Genomic DNA, 18417 nt, shown 5'->3' with positions numbered 1-18417 from the left:
AGATTAAGTAAGTCACGTGGAGCTGGGGTTGCGGGACCCTGAAAGTGGAGTCTACAAATATATCCACACAAATAAGGAGTCATAGGTTTTTGAATGAGGATTGAGATAGTCAAAGCAATATGCAAGGCATAATTAATTCTAATTTTAGACTAGGAATGGTGGGGTGTCAAGTTCACTCTTGGCTCTTGTGTGAGTGGTTAATACAGAATCCTACCTTTTGCTACCCTTTTTTTCATTGTTCTGGGACTATTTCCTCTGTTAGTGTCAGAACCCCCGCCTGTCTGTCTGTTCTGTGTGACTTCTGTGCCAATCTTTCCTTTAGGATTCAGGATCCTAGAGACTTTTATGACTCTTGCATTTCCAAACTAGCCCGTAGGGACTTATACACTGCGTTTCTGTGTCCCAGTAGCAAAATTCAAGTGCAGTGTTAGCAAAACACGGCTCCCTTTTATGACACCATGTTACTTTTATTTAAATAAAAACCTCCAGCCTTTGTACCCCCGAACACGCCCCAAGATCGTGGTTAATGATCTGTACCAGTGAGCCCTCACAGCTGCTGGAGCCTCCACCCCCTCTACCTAACCCTAAGAAAATGCTGAAGTTTGTTATGAATAAGCTCTTCCCTGTGGGGAACTCCATTGTCTTTGATTCTTTTTATCACTCATTATGTTGATATCCTTGGTATTTCTACCCTGCCGGTTTGCGTAAATGGGTGTGACAAAGGGATTGGAGACATTTCCTTCAGCCTAAATTGTAATTCTCATAGTGGAACAGACGATTCACAGGTCTTTAATCAAACATGTATTTTTTTTCCCTCTATTTTGAAAGTTACAGGAGCTTGTTAGCGTTGGGCCCTCCTGTGCTTAATGTGTGTATTTTCCTCTTGACTGCTCACCGTGTCATTTGAGCTACTAGGTTGTGGTGATGTGAAGTGACTTGCTTGGTTGAATTCACTGTTTTATTTTTTTGCTCAGTCTAGTGGAGCAGTTATTGTCAAAATTGGACTTCGTGGCTCCCCTTTTCATCAGCACTGGTTATGATAATTTAAGAAGACCTCATAAGCCAAAGAATATGGTTTTTATCCTTTTCAATGAGTAGTCTGTAGAAATTCTTGGTTTTAGGAGATGCTGTTTCGTATTTCAGTGTTCTGGCCTAGGTGATAAACCAATGAAGTGCATTTCTTCGGTTTTTAGTTTTACCAGCCCTGTCTTGACCTTGACAAACGATGATTGGCGACTCGCTTCCTTATTGTAGCTACGCGTTTCCTTTGCTCAGATTAGGTCAGGAGTCGCTTACTGAGCCATTCACCCCTCCCTCCGTCCATCATAAAGTTGTTCTATACCTACTGTTGTGGGCACCATGCTAGGCACACACAGGGTCGATCACACGGACACCAAGAGTCATTTAGGTATTTAGGTAGAGTGTTTGCGGTGTGGTCTTTCATTTATTTCTCACGCTTCACATCTTCGTTCAGGAAGGATGAGGCCCTTTGACGATTTCTCATTTCATTATCACCCGAAAACTGCTTAGTCTTGGAAGAGAGAGCTTACCTCCGCCAACTCGATTTCACCCCAGTTGCCTCCTACAACTAACTGGACTACTGTGTGGCAGGCACTGGGATGGGGAAATAAAAACATAAGGAGGACCCAAACGCAGCTCTCAGGAGTATACAGTCTAGTTTAGAGTTTATAGAAACAGTTACAATCCAAAGTGACAGGACCTATAATATTCAAGGTGTCGTGGGGGGTTAGAAAACCTAGCAATGGAGTCTGCTAAGGGATGGGGGGGGGTGTTGTTCATGGATGGAGATAAGCTCGAACACTTGAGTATGACTAGAAATTTGCTTGGTAGACAAGGAGAGCAGGGCATTCCAAGTGGAGAGAACATCATAGGAGAAACTACCGAGGCATGAGGGAGTATGGCCCATTGGAGATCTGTGCCAAGAAGTGCTAATCGAGTGATAAAAAGGGAGCCCTGAGAATTGCCACTGGGAAGGTATTTCTGGCATAGGTATAGGCTGACGATTCTGCAACCTGAATCCGAGATCGTCCTGTATCTCCCATGACCTGTTCCTCTTTTCCTCTGGCCTCTTCCTTCCTTCCTCATAAAGGAACTCCGTGGCGGTGTTTAGGAGTCATATTGGTGTGTGTGTGTGTGGGGGGGGGTTCCCTAAAATAAATATTCATACACTACAGAGGAAACTAACGGACACCAAATTAGGTGTCAGGGGACCTGGATTCTTGTTTCCCAGTTCTCTCAGCAGCTGTGTCACTTGAGTCGTCATTTAATAACTCTGTTTCTTCACTAAAATGGGAATATTAACACCTGCCTTGCCTCCCTCAGAGTCCAGGGAAAAAGGAAAAATGAGACTCTTAAAAGGTCCAGTAAATTTTTTTTTATTTGGAATCCTACTAGCTGAGGCTACCACCCGACATTTAAGACAAATGGGGTATCTGGATGGGAAGGCTGGGTCGAAAACACAGGAATATGCTTACTTCCTCATTAACTCCCTGTGTCGGCCCTTCTGCCTATGGGGCGTCAGTCAGCTTAGTTCCCTGTTTCTGCACCAACGTGATCACATTTCCTTCTTCCCAGTGGTCTGTCACGTATATCTTCGCCCACGTTAGATTCTCACAGTAAGTCCGCGATGGTAAAAGGGATTTAAGACTTGGGCCAGTAAAATACGAGTCGGTATATTTCAGTCAACCTTGAATGATTTACGATCTGTTAGGTAGTTTGAATTACTCCTGAACTACCCTCCGTCGTTTGTGGCACAGCACTTCCTTACATTTTAAGGCTGTATAAAAAGGTTATGATTCATTCAAGTGGGAATGGGAAGTTACGAAACGGGCCTTCTACTTTTCTTTTCTTCCTAATCCTGTGACAGTACAGGTAGAGTTATTAGTACCAGGAAAAGGCTTTTCTTCCCTTTTGACCCCACCTGTGCCACTGGTCATTCACCCGAAATGTGACCTTCCGGGCTGGAGGAGTGTGAGTAGTTACTCCCAACATGAGTACCCCTGACCGACCCTTCTTTAGATCACTGGTTTTCCAAGTCTGTCGCCCGAGGACCTTTCTGCACGACAGAAAACTCGGTAAGCCACTCAGGCCTCCTGCTCTGAGCCATCTTAACAGCTATGGATGAGATCACACGATGATGCTATTTTAAATGGAACGTAAGTGAATTGTTTATACTAGGTGAATACAGACCCTGTCATCAAAATCACTAATAACATCGGAGACTTACTGTGTCCGAGCAGGACGTGGTGATTCCCCTCCGTTCCCCTCTTCTACGTGAACTAGCGCACGTGAACGTGCCTGTGAAGTTGGGAAAAAAAAAATACCTATTCCAGTTTAAACTATAATAGAAAAACGATTGTTGTCTTCTTTCTGCCAGGCTTGAGGGACATACTCTGGCAATTGTTCTGTTTTCCACAAAATTAAATGAGGAAACGGTCTGGTTTGTTTTCTCTTTGTTTTCAAGTCTATGGTACCATTGATACATGGTTTAAAAGCATTCTTCCGAGGACCTAGTGGATTAAATCATTTTTATGTCCCCTAAGTACTGCCCCGTTGTGGAGAATTCTTGAGAAAAGTGTGGCACCTATCCAAAATCACATTCTCTGGTTTTTTCCCCCCATATTTGAATTTTTTCCTTATAAGTTAATGGAAAGGAAAGTGGTCAGTTTTTGCACTCAATAAACAAGAAAGAAGGTGCAGACAGCTTTTATCTGGGACATTTTTAAGTCATTGAAAGAATATTTTTAAGTATTAACTGCTTTTTGAAATTATTGGCAGAGTCCTCTTAACCCTCTTTAACAGAAAATGGTTGAATAAGATGAAAAGATTTTTGTTATTGTCTACATAAAAGAAAGCACCATGGTTTTTGCATCATTGCATAAATCTAAGAGATGATGCACACATAAAGAGGATGAGACCAAGCTGAAGGCTAAATGCCAACATCAACGAAAGCTTGTCTGAGTATTTGACACTGTGCATAATGGGGTGTGGTTCCACAGGGAGAGGACAGTAAATATTTACACCCCAGGACATGTTTCTCTGGTAAAACTTCTTGCCCTAGATTAATCTTCCAGCTCATACTATTACCCCCTTCTTTAACCATACCCCCTTCTTACACTTGGATTTTCTCCCATAAAACTTCACGAGAGGCTAAACCTTCTAGATCCAATCCCCTGCCCTCGCTTTTCCCATCTCTCCCATCTCTTTCTGTGGTCTTTGTGAATTCTGTTTTATTGTATGGACCTTCAGGGGAATTATCTCGGTTTTACCACAAGTAGTAAAACACAAGCATGGCCCCCCCCCCAAGCCTCCCTCACAGCTCTTCCCCCCCCCCCCCCAAAGATCACAGCTCTATAATTAAGCTATTCTGTTGGTATCCCTTTCTCATCAATTCTCTGGAATTTTCCGGCGGGAGTTGTGATGTGTGCAACCAACATTGTTAACCTAGTAATGCCGAGTCGCTGCCCAGTGCAGATAAAGTTCTGTGCACATTTCATGCCCTTTCCTCTCAGGCTTGAGAGTAATAAAGGAAGTTAGTGAGAGGAGTGTGTACTGTGAAGAATGGGGAGGTGTGCTTTCCTCAGCCACTTACCATCAGGCTCTGACTTGCCTTAGTGTCCTCTCCACGCCATCTTGTTTGGCTTTATAGGCAAAGAGTCGAAGAGGGTTTTCGAACATTGTGCGCTAAACTTTAGGAGGAATGCATGGTCCGTGTAACGGAGGAACATTTCAAAACTGGAGACTCAAATTACCATGGGAGACATCACAGAAAAGAATGGAATTTGAGCTGGATCTAGGATGAGTTGAGTTCAGAAAAGTGGAGAGGGGAAGAGATTTCACGTAGGGGGGCCTCTGAAGCAAAGGGAGACAGAACAAAACAAGCCTACGAGACAGAGAATGGGCAGTTGGTGGAGTTCAGGAGTGGGTTGGTCAGCTCATAATGAGTCCTTTTTTTTATTAAAAAATTTTTTTAACATTTATTCATTTTTGAGAGACAGAGTGTGAGTGGGGGAGGGGCAGAGAGAGGGAGACACGAAATCTGAAGCAGGCTCCAGGCTCTGAGCTGTCAGCACAGAGCCCGACACGGGGCTCAAACCCGCCAACCGTGAGATCATGACCTGAGCCGAAGTCGGACGCTCAACCAAGTGAGCCACCCAGATGCCCCCGTAATGAGTTCTTAGTACTGAGCATCGTTGCTTGATTAATTCCTTGAGTGATCCACGCATTCAACAACTGGCTTCTCATAGCTCATAGGATGAAATCCACACCACTTCACTCACATGTGATTTCCTTATATGTTAAAATCTACTCCCCTCAACACTGTGTACCTAAACACCCTCCAGTAATATTGAAGACTTTCTTGACCCTTCCAACATGTTGTACTCCTTTAAATCTCTGTGTGTCTGCACAGACTGCGTCTTCTGGAGTCTACCTGGGGAATAATACCTCATCCTTCGACCCCAGTCGCAGCCTGATTTTTATTGTTCCTCTGTAGAATCGTAGGCATGTACGACTAAAGATTTTATGCCATATTTTGTGCTGTCAGAGTGCATGTCTGTTTCCCTCACTCAACTAAGAGCTCCCTGAGAGCAGGGGATTGTTCCCTGTTCACCTTTATATCCATATCACCTAGCGCAGTACCCACCACATATGTAGCAAATCCTTAACAAATATTTGTTGACTAAACCGTGTGTTGAACGTTTAATTTACATCACGTATAGCCGTCTTTGAAGAGAGTCACCTAGAAGCAATGTGATTGACAGATCGAACATGGGTGATGCAGAGAGATCAGTTATGTGTATTTTTGGAAGTAGCTCATTTGCTAAAAAAACATAAACAAGAACAAAAACAAACACTAGGGACTAGACACCTGTGAAATCGACAAAGAATAAAGGCTAGGACTTCATGCCTGGCTATTAGAGGCACGGGAGAGGGAAGGGTTACAGAGAACGAAGATTTAAGGTAACATGACAAAGAACAGGGCAGCGACCCTTGAAAAAAGAAGGTTACTTTCAGGCAAACGTGTTTTCTCCTACGTCAGATCTCCCGGTGTTGGTATTTGTCTCATCCCACCTCTGCTCTAAAGCCCGGCACTTTGTTCCCGTTCAATTAACTGGAACTAAGCTCGAGGTTCCTGTGGTTCTGATCCCCGAATCTGATCCGTCCTTAAGATAAGAAATAAAAATAGTTCAGCCACGCCGGCTACAATTTCCTACCAATGGAAGGTGTTCAGTGCATAGGTTTTTGAATATATAAAAAGGCTGTTTCTGCCTTTGGGAGCTGCAACTGAAGTGTTATACCAGCCAGATACACTGGGGTGCGCTACTGTGTAGCAGAGCCTAGCCGTGCCTCCCAGCTCTCAACTTTAAAACTCCAGAGAATTTGATGAGAGAGGGATCCACAAGAACATGACAAATGATGAGAGTTCAAACCTTAAGAGAAAAATGGGCTTATTGGTAAGAGACCTTTCTTTTCCTTTATTTACTGCTGTTACTTATTCATTACAATAGCAACCCTGTTGTTTTCATACGTGGCTGTGAAACGGTGTACAAAAATCAATTTTATATGTATTGTAGAATTCAGGAGACATATTGGTAACCATGCAAAAATCATAGGAAGCGTGGAGAAAGCTTGATTTTTTTTTTAAAGTCACTAAGGAGATTTTATTTTCTTTCAGACTGTGGTATAGATTTGTATATATATCTGAAGCTTAAATGTAATACAGGTTAAGAAATACATATATATATATTTTTTTAAAGTTAAAATAAAGAATAGTGACTTGTGTAGAGATACATAATTTCCCTCAGTTACCAGAAGGTGGCACACCAGATTCTTCTTAAATACACAAAGGAAAGGAATAATATTAATAGGAATATAAAATAAGCTGTATTTAAAGATACGTTAATGTATTTGTAAGTAAAAAATAATGTAATTGCTATTTGCGTGGTGAGGCTTAATGCTAAAACATGGCAAATATTAATTCAACCCATTGTAGCTTTTTATGATTGCAAAATAATAATTTTTACGTGTATAGCGTTTTAAAAGTGGACTTTGAAATAGTATTGCCATTAAAGAGATGCTGTTTTGAATTCATGGCTCCAAATAAAATAAATAAAAGACTTGCTACCTACCTTTACATAAGAAGTCCTTAGCTTGAGGATAACATTTTGGATAAGGTCTCTGCCAAGGTCTTTCTGACGGTACTATTAGACTCTGACTTTGATTGAGTTGTGACTTGAATAGTGCTTGTGAGATGACCCAGAAAGGAGCCCGAACTGTTTATTTTGAAGCCAAAGTTAGATGAGGGTAACGCTTAGCAGCGGTCACTCTCCGTAAGCTAATTGCAACATGAAACGTAATAAAGGTAAATGCATGAAATTTGGCGTTAGCTGCTCCTACACTTTCTCAGAAAGTTGACTGGTGTCAGCCCATACCGCAGTGCTCCGTAGTAGGTCTCTATTTTGAGAGCTGCGTTCCTCGGGCAGTACCAGAAGTCTTGTCTGTCCATCGTTGTCTTTTATATTAGCCCGGAGGAGTGAGATACGGGAGAGTTCACAAAACCCAAATCTTCCGGTTAAGGAGACCGGTGCCTCTGTTTGTATGTTTTTATTAATTATGAGCAGTATGACAATAAGAAAATTGGTAGTAAACGCACCTAGAAGAACATTAACCGTCTGTTCCCTGAAAGCTTGTAATGTGTGTCATTTGCTCTCAGGTTTTTATGGCAAAACAGTGGATCAGCAAAGAACTGAACTCTAAGCTTCAAAAACTAGAAAATGACAAAGCATTCCAAGGCCGGGTATATATTGACTGGAAAAGCCTTTCCTTCTGTCCTGATTTTGCCAGTTTAGTCTTTCAGATCAGCTGCCAATAGATGTTGCATTTAACGTCAGTCTTCATTCCAGACTTTCTGAAACATTAAGAGGGCTTCTAAAAACAAATAGAATCTTATGGCTTTCTTGTTAAGTTGTTTTTTTTTTTTAAGTGAATTTACATATTTACAAGTTGTTCTGAGTGGTATTGACTGTTCAGGATTTATGAACATGGTTTATTAATTTGCAGCTAAAATATATATTCTGCAGAGCATGCTTTGAAAAATTGGAACTAAATACAGTAAAGCCACAATTAACCAGATTTTTTTTTTTTTTTTTTTTTTTTTTTTTGCACTCCACTTTCAGGAGACGGAGGCAATTGTCTTTAAAACAAGCCGATTTCAAGGATATATTCAAAAAATCAACTTCGGGGTATGTCCAAGGGTCTGCATTTTCCTCTACCTTTTTGCCAGTGAGAATTTATTTGCATAAAAAAGACCCTGAGATACTAGAAGACATTCGGTCATCAAGGCAACTTGGAATAATGTCTAGGTTAATGTGTTTATGAAGCTGAAAAAAAATGATAAATTATCCTGTTACAAAAATACCACACACCATCTATTGTGCTCTGCATTTTCAAATGGGCTTTGCCAAAGACAAGTTCAGTTGGTTTTCATAAGATTGCCGTGAATGGGACAAAGGGGCCCCTTCCCTATTTTACAGATCAGGGAGGGTACTATGGCAAGTCACAAAGCTAGTCAGTGGGAGACCACAACCAGACCACAGGTGCCCACGGCCGTGTCCTTCTCCATCCTTCCTGATCAAAAAGGTTTGAAACACGTTTTTCACTTTCACGTGCTATTGGACAGTCTGTGTAATTTAGACTACCTTTGTTTCCTAATTGCTGGGACTTCACAGCCCCCACTCTGCGCATGTCTGTCGGTCTGCCTCTGTGCCTGTCTGTCAGCCAGCTGGAGACCTTGCTTTCAGACTCACCCAGACCTGGAAGGATCTCGAGTGTGGGAGGGGCAAGATAATGGCCGTGGAGGGGGCAGACTGGCAAGCAGTGGTGAGCAGCCCACGCTGATATGCTGGGGAAGGCCGGCGACCCAGAGGGAAAACAGCCTCGCCGTAGCTGGGGCTATCTCCGGTGGGGGGTGAGCAACCTTGACTCTAAAGCAATGTTTCTTCACGTGCGGTGGACCGGGCAGGAAAATCAACTGGGTCACTTGTATAAAATGCAGAGTGCTAGGCCCCACCTGCAGACTTCTACAGAAACTATTCACCCCAGGTGATTCTTAGGCCATACCAAAGTTTGAGAACACCTGCCTTCAAGGTATAGGACTTTTCCTGTGCTCTGTGTATCGGCGTGTAAAGACAAGAGCCACCTTTCTTTGGTAGCATCCATGCTTCGTGTCTAAGTCTGTATGTGTCTCCACCCGAGGCATTCTCGCACTAGCCCCTGTGTATTATGTCGACTGGGAGGTGTTTTTGAAAGATTTGTGTCCATTTTAGACTTGAAGACAGTCAGGAGGCAAAAAGGTTGCTGTCGGAAGGTGAAAAATTAAGTTTTGAGATTTGAAGAGTTAGCCCAGTGACTGTGCAGACTGCCTGATTAGATCGTGGCCGGAGAACATGAGTTCTTTTGTATACTTGTAACATCCAGCAAAGTCGTAAGTTCTTAGTACTTACTGGTGATTGAACTAATTCAGCAGGCACCTCTAATTTATAGGCTTTGGGCTCGGCATAGTGAGTTGATTGATTTTGGTATTTGTGAAGTTCAAGGAGTCAATCTTGCACCGTCGGTAATGGCTAATAGAGGAAGGAGGCCTCGGTGAAAACAAATGCAGTGTAGTCAGCAAATGTGGAAACATGGTCCTAATTAATTTGCTAGGGCTTGTTCCCTGTTGGGAGGGTCCGATTAAGCTCGGTCTTGCTGCCTCTTTGCCCTTTTTGGGGTATAGGTTTCTGTGCTTTGCAGATCTGACTCTCGAAAAATGATTAACTCTGGAAATTCCCAAACAGAAATATTTTCATTTACTGACCGAACAACATCATAGGAATTTCAATAACACGTCCAGACCTGGTGATAGAAGACTCATAAAAAGGCTCAACGATGTCTGTGACTTAGATCCAGCTGAATAAGGAATGAATGAATAAGTAAATGCTAGCTAATTGGAAGATAGTATTTCACTCAAATGTTCTGTAGCTTCAGAATCCCAGGAGAAGTAACTGGTTGTTTAAAACCTATATTTGAGGGGCGCCTGGCTGGCTCAGTCGGTTTAGGTCATGAACTCACAGCTTGTGAGTTACAGCCCCACGTCAGGCTCTCCTCTCTCAGCGCAGAACCTGCTTTGGATCTTCTGTCTCCTTCTCTCTCTGCCCCTCTCCCCCCCACATGTTCTCTCTCTCTCTCTCTCTCTCTCTCTCTCTCTCTCTCTCGGTCAGAAATAAGTAAACAAAAAAATAAAAATGAAGCATGTATTTTATTTTGAAGACATGGAGCGGTTCTGAATTTACTGGCTGGAGCAGACAGACTTAGAAAGGCAGTCACGAAGCCCACGCCCCGTCTAGGTTAGGGGGCGCCGGGCTGGCTCAGTATGAAGAGCGTGCGACTCTTGATCTCGGGGTCGTGAGTTCAAGCCCCACGTTGGGTGTAGAGATTACTTAAATAAATAAACTTTAAAAAATAAAAGAAATAAAAATAAATTGCATCTAGCTTAAATCTAGGGTCAACCTAGAAGATGAGGTATGTTTTTTGTTTAAAATATTTTTTAATGTTTATTTATTTTTGAGAGAGAGAGAGAGAGAGAGCATGAGTGGAGAAGGGGCAGAGAGAGAGAGACACACACACACAGAATCCGAAGCAGGCTCCAGGCTCTGAGCTGTCGGCACAGAGCCCGATGCGGGGCTGGAACCCACGAACCGTGAGATCGTGACCTGAGCCGAAGGCGGACACTCAACCGACTGAGCCACCCAGGCGCACCTGAAATATGTTTTTTGCTTCCTCATATCAAAATTGCATTTACTTTGGTTAGTGATAGAACATGAGATCTACTGGATCTTCCCCCCACTGGACAACCATTGCATCCAAGTAACGAAGTTAGACATAACTTTGAAACTGTGTTGTGGTTAGTTCGTAACAGGTGAGCTCTTTATAGAACATGAGTTAATGATGTCTGACATCATAGGATTTTCACTGAATTAATTGCTAAGTACGTTTTGAGGCATGACAGTTTTAAATTGCACGCCTTTTGTCTTGCTTCTGTAATTTAGACTTACCACCACATATTTGTTATCTTTCAAGGTAAGATATACCCGCCTTCTTTCCCTAAGAATAAAATCTTTCTAACGTAAGATCACCCAAGAGAAGAATTCTAAATTATAAAATGAGAAGGATCTGAAAATGGTTCAGAAAACAGAGGTATTGAACTGGTTGCTGAATTTCTTGGATACCACCATAGGAGGCAAATAGCATGACTATAAACTATATACCTTTATGAAGACTTTCAAGCCCCATGTTATGGCAACAGGTCACAAGGTTCGAGTCTGACATTGAGTCTTTTTTTTTTTGGAATTTAAGATTTTCTCCTTCATGTCTGGTTACAGCCTTTAATATTTAGTCAATAGTAGTTTCTATAGATGTATATTCCTAGGAAATTTGAAATTGTAATAGTTAGGCCCAGGAAATACTCAACATAAAATTAAACTAGTTGAACATAAAGGGCCCCTTTTCGTGGAAATTTTAAGTAGTGTTGTATGATCTTAATGAGTCCTTACGATTGGCTTTCCATGAAAGAGTTTACTTCTAGATCTCGTTTTTTAGCTATAACATTTATGGTGCAGATGTGCATGTGGTAATAACTCTTTGGGTAAAAGGAAATAAGTATCATTTTTTTTTTAATTTTTTTTCCAACGTTTATTTATTTTTGGGACAGAGAGAGACAGAGCATGAACGGGGGAGGGGCAGAGAGAGAGGGAGACACAGAATCGGAAACAGGCTCCAGGCTCCGAGCCATCAGCCCAGAGCCCGACGCGGGGCTCGAACTCACGGACCGCGAGATCGTGACCTGGCTGAAGTCGGACGCTTAACCGACTGCGCCACCCAGGCGCCCCATAAGTATCATTTTTTAAATAGTACCATGATTTCACTAATTTTAATTGGAATGTTGAGGAAAATGGCATACGTTACTGTAAAGGCCTTTCAGTAACTCGGAGTTTTATAAGAGCATAGTCATTGCTGAAAGAATGTAGAATATAAGCAAATGTTGACTTTCCTTAACTAACATGCCTTTTGACATTGGGTATGTATGATGTGCTTATTATTGAAAAGTTTTTTGTGGTGCCGGGGTGACTCAGTCGGTTAAGCATCCAACTTTGGCTTAGGTCATGATCTCATGGTTTGTGAGTTTGAGCCCTGCATCGGGCTCTATGCTGGCAGCATGGAGCCTACATCATATCCTCGGTCTCCCTCTCTCTGTTCCTCCCCTGCTTATTCTCTCTCTCTCTCTCTCTCTCTCTCTCTCAAAAATAAATAAAATAAGTTTGGGGAGCCTGGGTGGTTCAGTCAATTAAGCATCTGACTTCAACTCACATCATGATCTCACAGTTCGTGAGTTCAGGTCCCGCGTCAGGCTCTGTGCTCACAGCTCAGAGCCTAGAGCCTGCTTTGGATTCTGTGTCTCCTTCTCTCTCTGCCCCTCCCCTACTTGCACTCTGTCTCTCTCTCTCTCTCTCTCTCTCTCTCTCTCAAAAATAAACAATAAACATTAAAAAAATTTTTTTTAATTTAAAAATTAAAAAAAGTTTTTCGACCATCATAGATAAACATTATTAGGAAGTATTTACTCTCATTAAAATAGTTCAGGATTTATAGGGGCATCTGGGTGGCTCAGTCGATTAAGTGTCCCAACTTTCGCTCAGGTCATGATCTTGCAGTTAGTGGGTTTGAGCCCCACGTTGGGCTCTGTGCTGACAGCTCAGAGCCTGGAGCCTGTTTCGGATTCTATGTCTCCCTCTCACTCTGCCCCTCCTCCGCCCACACTCTCTCTCTCTCTGTCTCTCAAAAATGAATAAACGTTAAAAAAAATTTTTTTTAGTAAAAAATAGTTCAGGGTTTATGAAAAGATTGTAATATTGCTTATTCTTTTGTTTTCATGCAACTTTTATGGTTTTGCTTCTATATTTGATGCCAAATTAAAATAGAAGTAGTGAAACTATTTGAAAAGCTTTATATGAACGTATTTTTTAGCCAGGAGAGCCATAGTCTTTTTGTTTGTTTGTTTTAAGGTTTTTATTTTTAAGTAATCTCTACACCCAACGCGGGCCTCAAACTCACAACCCCGAGATCAAGAGTTTCATGCTCTATTGACTGAGCCAGCCAGACACCCCAGGAAATCCATATGCTTTTTTTAAGTTTATTCATTTATTTTGCAGAGTCCAGTGTGGGGCTTGAACCTATAAACTGTGAGATCATGACCTGAGACGATCAAGAGTCAGATGCTTAACCAACTGAGCCACCTAGGTGCCCCTAGGAGAGCCATATTCTTAACTTTCCTTTCAGTAGCACTGTATATTTGTTTTTATTTTTCATTTTTTTAAGGAAGGTCTACGTTCAACGTGGGGCCTGAATTCACTCCCCTGAGATCAAGACTCACATGCTCCACCAACTGAGCCAGCCAGGTGCCCCAACACTGTACATTTTTAATGGCTTTTTATTGCGATAAGTCTTCAGGTTTAATGTACAAACACATCAGAAAAATCTAATGATGGTTTGGCTGTTTTATTTATAATTTAAGAGATACTTAGGAATTTGCTGGGAGACAACAGATAAATTATCATTATTTGAGATGAGAGCAGACATCATAAGTGATGCATTTATTTCATTTTTAAAAAGCATGTATTCTGGGTGATTTTCTTCAGCATATACTTATTTTTAACAAGATAATGTGTATATCTAATTTTTTTCATTTTAAGGAATTCATAGCCTAAAATTATCAAATTAACAGGTGAATATTCTTTTTACCTGAACTCTGCTTTTAGAGCAGAGTCAAGATTTAAAAATCCTTCCAGGATATATCCTGGCTTTGATACACAATTCTTTTTTGTTTCTTTTTTTAATTTTTAGAAACGCTTATTTTTGAGAGACAGAGAGAGAGACAGAGTGCAAGCGGGGGAGGAGCAGAGAGAGAGGGAGACACAGAATCCGAAGCAGGCTCCAGGCCCTGAGCTGTCAGCACAGAGCCCGACGCGGGGCTCGAACCCATAAGCTGTGAGATCGTGACCTGAGCTGAAGTCGGACGCTGAACCGACTGAGCCACCCAGGTGCCCCAGAACAGAATTCTTATTTCATCACCCCTCTGCTTGTAAACTTCTCTTTCAGTTTACCCGACAAATATTTACTGAGTGCTTTCCTGTGTGCCCGGAGCAGTGCTCAGTTAGGAAGATACAAAGATCTGGGGACTCCTTGAGGGAGGAGCAGGGAGGGTGTCTCAGGCAGATGAAGTCGCACAGTGGGGACATAGGGTGCACTAAAGCATGGCCACTAGACACATTATCTGATGGCGATAAATAAAATGCCTCTCTAAACTGCCTTTTTCAGACACTTTGAAAATGAGAATGCAAAATCAGGTATGTGATTTAAAAAGGTTTTTTTGTCTACCACCACCACACCTGATACAAACACTTTGGTTTGGGGTTTAAGGCGGTTGTTAATAGGGGGGAATACTTAAGGATCGATTTCGTTTGCGCATGTCATAGATGTGCAAAGACTTACTTGGGCGTGTGGATTTGGGAATCATCTATGAATGAGGCACTCAGGGGTAGCCAAGGGGGAGGAAAAAAACTTACAGAGTTTACTAGACTCCAGATTTTACTAGAATCTAGAGACTACAGAAAACAAGATGGAAGAAAGGGCAAGAACTTCCAAATTTCCCATTCAGTGCTAATCCTTTTTTTTAGAGAGTAAGGATAGTCAGAACCTGTGGGCCCTTGGGTCCCCAGCAATTGGACCTTCCTTGTCACCTGCTCAGTCCCTCTGTATTTGCTGTCCTACCCCAACTCCTGTCTTAGTCCCATAACCTCATTCATTGGACCCCCAAGTATAAAAGTTGCCACATCCGGGAACTACTACCATTCTGGCTTCTCATTCTCCTTCCGTCCAGCCATTCCGCTCCTCGCCCTTTTTGTCCTCTCCTTTTGTCCCTTTTCCTATTGTTTCCTGGCTTGCCGGCTTACATCCCCACTTATGGCTGTTCTGTGCCTCCTTCCCCCCAAACTCAGTATCCTTCTTCTCTTTTGAACATGTCAAAGATGGGAAGAGTGCTTGCCTACACTTTACTCCTGCCAGTGGGGAGGAATTCTGTATATGCATATGCGTGCATATACGCACGCATATGTATGCATGTGTGCTGGCACAACAATTGTGTTTTTGTGCTTGTTTGTATTGTGAGAAAGGGGATAGCTACTATATTAATCCCAGACATAGTCACAGGTGTAAATCCTTTGCGGGACTGTGAGGATCCACACAGCTCTGTTAAGGAAATTGACATGTGAGAAGGTACTTCTAAAAGATGAAGTTACTCACGACTTTCCAACATAGTCAACCTTTGAGAAACATCTGGGATTTTCTGTTTTGATTTTAGCAAGGCTACATATCTGAGTATCTAGTAAAAAAAAAATTAATGCATTTGATATTCAGTTTCCTGAAACAAGTCAAGGAGGTACACACAACACCCATACGCGCACACACACACGTATATGTGGCCATTCCTGTGAACGGTTCCATTTTCTATAATAAGGCGCCCTGAATGTTTTAAGATTTTTGCTCTGTTGTGCAGAAGTCCATCTTTTTGTGTGCTCTAAAAGGTTTAACATTTTCTACTTGGTCACCTTCCAAATACTCTTACTGATTGGTAGAACAGAACAGAACACACGATTTGGCTTAATCTACGGTCCGATCTGAGCAATGCAAATCATGTGGATATCCCAGATTAGTCCGAGGAGACACTGTCAGGATCGAAGAGAAGCTTACACGGCGCCTGCTCACACAAACTGTGGTTAATGCTATCAGTCTCTAGTTGTACCTACCACAGGATTAACCAAAACTTGCAAGGAAGAGGTAGGTCAGTTCTTAGGGAATATCAGGAAAATATGGAGGGAGAGGTCAGATATGCGACATCATAGTCAATTCATCGAGTGGGGTGATGGCGGTAAAGGACTTTAACGGTCAGCCAGTAGTTAAACTGTCCTATAAACTTATTTAGAAACATTGATGTTTAGAAAAAAACAATACACTCCTTGCTGGGTATTTCACTTCTCTTCCATACTATGACTGGCTTAATTTTTATTTACGTTTTTCTCCCTCCTCCTATTTAAACACCTTCTGCAGTGAAGATTTTGCAAATGGATTCTAGAGTGGGAGTCTTAGACCAGCAGATGGAACATTGGGCAAGTTAACATCTCTGGGCCTCAGTTCTTCATCTGTACAAAGAGGGTACTGAGCAAGGTGATGTGTAAGAATTCGAAAAGTTCTAAAATTCTTCTCTTTCTACATTGGGAACCAGGGAATTCCATGTTGCAAGATTTGGCCAAGAATGACACTTTTTGTGGCCTTGGCCAAGTCCCCACATTGTCCTTTGTTTATGACATCTCTGAAATATGCACTTCACAGGTATTTTTAAGTGATTCATTAATGTTCCTAAAATGCTTTGACGAGCGTTTGCGTATGTTGTCTTTCTATCTTGTCTCTTTTGCGCGGTGGGGTCCATAGTAGAAACCAAATGTTCCATAAATGAAATCACTGTTTCCTATGAAGTCAATGAGGGTTTTTGACATTTCCCAGCCTAAATATTAAAGTAGTGGGACACTGAGCCTGCATAAAATTATATTTAAAACCCACACTTAATCGTTTGCTCCCTTTCACTCTGTAGGTGAAAACATTTTCAGTTCCAGAATGTAATGGTAATTACACTCGATAGTTGGCTACTGGGGTCGCCGTCAGGATAGTAAAATCTGATTCATTTGGACTCTACTAATTTGCAATTGGGGTGATTTTACCTGGCTGAAGTTTATTTCTAAACAATGTACGAAGAATGATGTTAACCAAATTAATAGCATAAAGCGTATTTCATGGACTATATTTATGCTTAAAGAAATTCTTTTTAAAGCCTTTGGCATATGAGTTGCTTGCTCATGAGAGATAATTACACATGACTCCTAGCAATTTATTAAAGCAGAAAAACTGAACAGAAATAAATGGTCACCATCAGATGTAAGCTTTTAGGGTTTGGGGTCTTTATAAGCACCGAGGGTGGTGTGGAGGGAGCAGTCTTATTTTCTTTTCACTTTGAGCAAATATTACAATTGTCAGAGGTCCACAAGAACAGGTTCTAAACTTTAAGAGAAATCTAGGTTGGAAATTGACATAGATGATTTGTTGGTGCTGGTTGATTTCTGTGGGACCTGAGGTTAGACCAAAGATTATGTTGCTTTTTTTGAATAAGTTGATTGTTCACAGAAAGCTAATAACTGCAGAACCTTTGCAATAAAGTCATCTTCACCTGTTTGGAGACTTGGAAAACTATACATTCACCCTATTTCCCCCTCATAAATGTTGAGTGCACTTTACAGACCGCTCGAAACGCTTCACTAACCATGTTTTTATATAGGTTTGGCGGGGGGCGGGGGGTCTTTGTTCTCAGAAGTTCTATTTGCAGTTACTGTTTTGTAAGATGTTCATAAGCTGGAAAGTGGTTGAGCTTCCTTTCTAAAACGTCCCCTCCTTGCTACCTACAGCTAGTTTGTGTGGCTGTTTTATGTTTTATATTTGTAAATGTTTGAGAATGCTTCACCTTTTTGGAATGGAACATTCCAAACTTGCTTGATGGGTGTGTGTGTGTGTGTGTGTGTGTGTATTTTATTCTTGGAGTTTCCAACAAGTTGCCGCTCCTGATTGTTGTACCCGGAAACTTTTTGTCCCATAACTCCTCAGAGTTATTACACAAAGCCTTCTAATGTAAAATATTGACTATGGTTTATTTGCATTAGTGGTGCTTTTTGTTTTTAACCTTTTACATGTACTTTGCTCATTAGGGTATTGATAAATACTCCTTTCTCAGATTCCTCTGAAGATTTCTATGAGACAGTTTTGTGTGTGGGTACTAAAAAGAGAAATATAATTTAACTTTTTCAGTTGCTTGCCTGGGTGTTTGGGAGTGTTTGTGTGGGATAGATTGGATTAAAAATTATTTGTGAGTTAGTGATGGCTGACATCTCCTTACTATTTGATAGCGTTTGTGCATTACTGGTCAGGATTTCACAAGAAGCTTTCTCTCCATATATGTATGTTTGCTTGTGGTGTGTGTATATACCGAATGTACATGTATGGTTGGCTTTCATAGGAAAATACTTTGGGCCTGAATATTGATGTGGATCTTAAAGGACGGTTAGTTGTGATTACCTTAGCTCATTGCACACTGTATTTCTGGTACATTAAATTCTGTATTTTGGAAGTTTGCAAAGTAGTTGCTTCCTCTGGTCACATTCATCTGTGCCTTTTTTGAATACAGATAAGAAAGCCTCTTAA

General features: G+C 41.5%; 1 protein-coding gene across 6 annotated transcripts in view; it reads left to right on the top strand.

Annotated features, from left to right (window-relative positions):
• KLHL13 (kelch like family member 13) overlaps window positions 1–18417 on the top strand; it is a 203567-nt gene that overhangs the window by 112649 nt on the left and 72501 nt on the right. Inside the window, exons 1-2 of one of the 6 annotated variants that reach the window (XM_004000821.6) lie at window positions 6383–6476; window positions 8199–8264. The exons of the other annotated variants lie outside the window; for them this stretch is intronic. Coding sequence (XP_004000870.1) covers window positions 6436–6476; window positions 8199–8264 — 107 coding nt within the window. The 5' untranslated portion in view covers window positions 6383–6435. Of the gene's footprint in view, window positions 1–6382; window positions 6477–8198; window positions 8265–18417 lie in introns of those variants that run through there. 6 annotated transcript variants of the gene reach the window in all.

This window comes from Felis catus, chromosome X, assembly GCF_018350175.1.
Source record: "Felis catus isolate Fca126 chromosome X, F.catus_Fca126_mat1.0, whole genome shotgun sequence".
Lineage (NCBI taxonomy): Eukaryota > Metazoa > Chordata > Mammalia > Carnivora > Felidae > Felis > Felis catus.
This window is presented reverse-complemented; position numbering and strand designations above follow the sequence as displayed.